The sequence below is a fragment of the Penaeus chinensis genome, chromosome 42 (assembly GCF_019202785.1).
Source record: "Penaeus chinensis breed Huanghai No. 1 chromosome 42, ASM1920278v2, whole genome shotgun sequence".
Classification (NCBI taxonomy): Eukaryota; Metazoa; Arthropoda; class Malacostraca; order Decapoda; family Penaeidae; genus Penaeus; species Penaeus chinensis.
The window spans coordinates 15887967-15892966 of NC_061860.1; the positions used below are offsets into that span (position 1 = coordinate 15887967).

At 39.7% G+C, this 5000-nt stretch overlaps 1 protein-coding gene across 2 annotated transcripts in view; it reads right to left on the reverse strand.

The window, feature by feature from the left end:
- LOC125048034 (COP9 signalosome complex subunit 3-like) overlaps positions 1 to 5000 on the reverse strand; it is a 7404-nt gene that overhangs the window by 58 nt on the left and 2346 nt on the right. For both annotated transcript variants that reach the window (XM_047646622.1, XM_047646621.1), the window contains exons 2-8: positions 4936 to 5000; positions 3701 to 3918; positions 2770 to 2964; positions 2052 to 2203; positions 841 to 1000; positions 539 to 652; positions 1 to 178 (exon numbers count right to left, since the gene is read on the reverse strand). The exon at positions 1 to 178 is cut by the window's left edge and continues 58 nt beyond it; the exon at positions 4936 to 5000 is cut by the window's right edge and continues 184 nt beyond it. In XM_047646622.1, the coding sequence (XP_047502578.1) occupies positions 17 to 178; positions 539 to 652; positions 841 to 1000; positions 2052 to 2203; positions 2770 to 2964; positions 3701 to 3918; positions 4936 to 5000 (1066 nt within the window). In that variant the 3' untranslated portion in view covers positions 1 to 16. The remainder of the gene's footprint in view (positions 179 to 538; positions 653 to 840; positions 1001 to 2051; positions 2204 to 2769; positions 2965 to 3700; positions 3919 to 4935) is intronic.

A 5000-nucleotide genomic window follows, 5' to 3' on the forward strand; every position in this document is an offset into this window, starting at 1 on the left:
CTGGGTACTAATAGGATCACATGGAGGACACGATGGAAAAGGAGGTAGACTGCGCGGAGGAGGGCGTCGGACCCTCATCCTCCTGTGGCCCCAGGACCTTCTGGACATACTGAGGGTTCACCACAATCTCCTCTTCCATGGCCTGCAGCCGACGCTCCACCTCCATACATAACTGCATCTGTTGAGAGAGTGAAGCCCTTAGAAGTATAACAAAACACCAAGTGACTCTCTATGGCTTTTAGACAACAGTGTCTGTTGTCAATGGCTTTTAGAGTGATAGAACACATCAAAATAACTATCTATGGCTATAGGCCAGCAAAATCATTAATCTTGAAATTTTCTATTTTTTTTTTCATGTGAACTGAAAAATGACACTGTGATCCTATATTCCACTACATTTATGACTGGTATTTACCTGAGGGTACCAAACAAGTCTCTACATAACCTACTTTTCTCACATAATTTCTAATATATATGCACATATATATGAATGTAAGTGTATTATCAAGGACTATCAAGAATTCATAACGATGCTTACTTCTTTGTCCAGATGAGCCATCATGGTAGGAGAGTTGTATTTCTCTGGGTTGTCCAGGAAAACTACCATTCCATCGCGTTGGTTGATGCTTGCATGGATTTCGCCCTCATCAATCTGAATTCAGTTAGATTGCGCAGTCAATATCGTTACTGATTAAAAGCATAAGATTCCTTACCCTGATGTGTATTTGCTCAACTTAACTACTGAGAAACCCAACATAATACATATAGGATTCATATCAAGAAAGTTCTCAGACTGCAACACCTTAAAAAAAGAAAAGAAGAGAATCACAACAATCTTACCATATTCAAAATGTATTTCTGTGCCTCCTGTGGGCTGGTGAGCTGGACGCGGTTCGCAACGTCGGCAAGGGAAAGGGTAAGGAAGGTGCGAGTCAAGCGCTGAATGTTCTTCTTGTAGAGGGCACTCAGACACTGCTTCACCAATCCCATGTTCTGGTCTCTGTGCAAAGAAGCAACTTGGTGAGTACCATGCAGCAATGGGATCTGTATTTCTGTTTGTCTATCCCCCCAAAAATCAGGTAGAAAGGGAGAAAGGAGAGAGGGAAGGAGTGACAGGAAGAAGGAGAAGGAGAAGGAGAAGGAGAAGGAGAAGGAGAAGGAGAAGGAGAAGGAGAAGGAGAAGGAGAAGGAGAAGGAGAAGGAGAAGGAGAAGGAGAAGGAGAAGGAGAAGGAGAAGGAGAAGGAGAAGGAGAAGGAGAAGGAGAAGGAGAAGGAGAAGGAGAAGGAGAAGGAGAAGGAGAGAAGGAGAAGGAGAAGGAGAAGGAGAAGGAGAAGGAGGAGAAGGAGGAGAAGGAGGAGAAGGAGGAGAAGGAGAAGAAGAAGAAGAAGAAGGAGGAGAAGGAGGAGAAGGAGGAGAAGGAGGAGAAGGAGGAGAAGGAGGAGAAGGAGAAGAAGGAGAAGAAGGAGAAGAAGGAGGAGAAGGAGGAGAAGGAGAAGAAGGAGAAGAAGGAGGAGAAGGAGGAGAAGGAGGAGAAGGAGGAGAAGGAGGAGAAGGAGGAGAAGGAGGAGAAGGAGGAGAAGGAGGAGAAGGAGAAGAAGGAGGAGAGGGAGAGGGAGAGGAGAGGGAGAGGGAGAGGGAGAAGGAAAAGGAGAGGGAGAAGGAAAAGGAGAGGGAGAAGGAAAAGGAGAGGGAGAGGGAGAGGGAGAGGGAGAGGGAGAGGGAGAGGGAGAGGGAGAGGGAGAGGGAGAGGGAGAGGGAGAGGGAGAGGGAGAGGGAGAGGGAGAGGAAGGGAGAGGAGGGAGAGGGAGAGGGAGAGGAGAGGGAGAGGGAGAGGGAGAGGGAGAGGGAGAGGGAGAGGGAGAGGGAGAGGAAGGGAGAGGGAGAGAGATAGGAACCAACTGGACCACTGCCTCAGAGCTCCAACCACAAAACCTGCAGCACACAGCCATCAAAGTGGGATCTCATAACCTCTACTCACTGCCTTATAAGAGATAATAAGCATGCAGAAAACAGAAGCATTTGAAATACCTCCAGCATCAATCAAACTTACCTGGTGAAGGTTTCTTGATTTTTGCTAATAACGGAGCACACCTTGTCAGGGCAGTTGGTACAGAAGGCCACGCCGAGGTCCCAATACACCTGGCTAAGTGGCTTAATGAAGCGTGTCACCACCAGAGAGGCATATTTGGGGATTCGGCCAATCTGACAATAAAGCAAAACAAAAAACAAATCTTGAATTGGATTGTTTAAGCTTCCAGGAGGGATGTAATTAACACATATTGTATATTAAGAACAAGACTCTAACCAGAGCTGCATTAGTGAGAACAGTTTTTTTTTTTTAAGGAACAGCTAATTGCTCTTACTTGATACAAAGGGAATATGAATGAAGATGAGGAAATGAGAATCACAATGGAATTCCTCATACAATCTTTCAAAATATTAATTTGTAAAATCAGAAAACTTCCTGCATTATGTATCAGAATTTGTCTGCAACTGATTAGCTTTTCATAATGTTTTGTGAGCAATTTTAGGCATACAAAAGCCATGTTAGACTTAAGTGAGTCACATCCATTAAAAAAGTCTAAAGAAAGCAAACATTTAAAACAATTCCCTTGAAGCCCTCTCCAAAATCAACACGGCTGCCTTACCCTTGCCAGGCCCCTATACTATCACACACATTCCTGAGGAATACACAGCCAGGACAACCAACAATCAACACATCCCAAAAATAGCAAACTCACAACACCAACAGAATCATAATAACCTACCCTTCCTTCTAGAATGAGGGAAACAAGGATGTACTTCTTAAATGCCTCTAGCATAATGTGGGACACAGCAAGGGCTGGAGTTGTGATGCAGACTCTGAAGAAATACTGGGCTCTGTCATAGTTCTTCACTGCAGTGTAGATCATGCCTCCATAATAATAGTACAGAAGGAAGTGCTTCACATCATAACTACCACGCTGCAAAGATAATACTTTTTTGTTAGTCTAAAAAGGATAACAGGAGAATTGCAGACTTAAAGTAGGCTTCATTGTGCACATTAGGGTGTGAATGTGTGTGTATGTATATGTTATGTGTATGTGTGTGTATGTACAAGTGTGCCAGCATGTGATAGCTACTGGTACACAATAAGATTTTATGGAAAAAAAATACCCATAGCCTTCAATATGAAGAAATTCATTAAAAAAAAAATCAATAAATAATAACAAAATGACAAAGAGCTTATTGTCATAAAAGTCGTCATACCTGATATATATTTAAAACCAGACACAAATGTTAACACACAAATTATCAAACACTTCAGACAGAATTTTCAGTACACTACAACCCGTGACTGTGCATCTTTAGGTAATGTATTTCAATGGTTTAAGGCAGTACATATAGTATGATAATGTTACTGATAGCAACTAAACAACAGAAAAGCATCTTTCATAATTTGTCTATCATTGGTTAATTTACACCTTGAAATGTATTGTGCAGGAATTACAAAATTTATAAATCAAACATAAAGAAACAAACCAATATAAATTTTATAAATACTACCATCCTCTAATTTAATACATCTCAACTTTATCAGGAAACCAGTACAGCTCTAATACATACATCGGATGAAGGTCTACTTATGTAATTTGGGTTGAACCATTTTGAATCATTTAGTTGAAGGAACTTATTCCAATCCTCCAATTGTTAACTCACCTCCTTACTAATATCCATAATATCAACATCCATAAACTTGAGTGCTGGTTTGAAGCATTTTGAGACAAGGCACAAGTGGACCAGGTGTGCATGGATTGATGTCAGGTGCAGTGGAGACTCCTGGGTCTTGCGGATTGCAGTGCTTAGGACTTCAATGCCACGCATAGCACAGTTTCCTGCCACGAGGAGGTCAGCATAGCTGCCGCACAGATCAGCCACTAAGAGTGAAAGGGTAGAGAGATCAGCATAATGATATATTACAGTGAAAAATAAGAAGAAGAATATACAGTGTTACGAATAATGTCTAATCTTATTCAAAAGAAAAACATGAGAAACAGATTCATCAAAACAGGAAAAACAGAAAAACTGACCAGGATATATATCATCAAGTGAAACCTGACGACCTTAATTCATCTGGGGTCATGAACTTGTGAATATGTGACTTATTACGATGACTCACTGAGTGTATTAGAAGTAAATACTATGCAAGGAGAAAGCATAATGCATTATGTACTCTATCCATTACAACCTCTACAGTTTATTAGCCCCAAACATGGTTATTCACAAAATTTGCACAAAGCCCTATTTGCCAAGATCATGGCAGGAGTGTCAAAAACTGGCAAGATTTTTCACTGCATCTCTTCCATTATGAATGAGACTGCTTCCCTGCCTCTATCGTCTTGTGAATGAAACATACTGAGTGTGAAATCCTGGTGCTGCATGGCATATTTTTCCAGGCAAACCTTAGATCTTTTCCTCCTCCTACTAATTCATACTATTAGGAACCACATAATTCCCTTTATATATAAATGCATCTAAATACACATTTTTGTCTTACATATAAATATAATTCTAGTCACTGATGGGGTAACTGCAATATATATATATATATATATATATATATATATATATATATATATATATATATATATATATATATATATATATATATATATATATATATTTTTTTTTTTTTTTTTTTTTTTTTTTTTTTTTTTTTTTTTTTTCCCTCTACTGACATTCATTATATTTAAGATATGATAATGAAATATATATTTTCTCGTGCAAAAAATTGAACTCTTTAAATGCCTGCAACCAAAATTTGCCCTTGAGAAACTTGAAAATCTTGCCTATTTCAGCTGAGGAAGACAAGATGAAGGTGTTACTGTGAAAAGTACACTATAAAACATCTTCACTAATATTTACAACTACTAAACAAAGCCAATCTGACTTACTCATATCTGGTGCATATTTTATCTGTTCCTCGCTGCATACATTAATAAACTCGGCTACAGTAGCA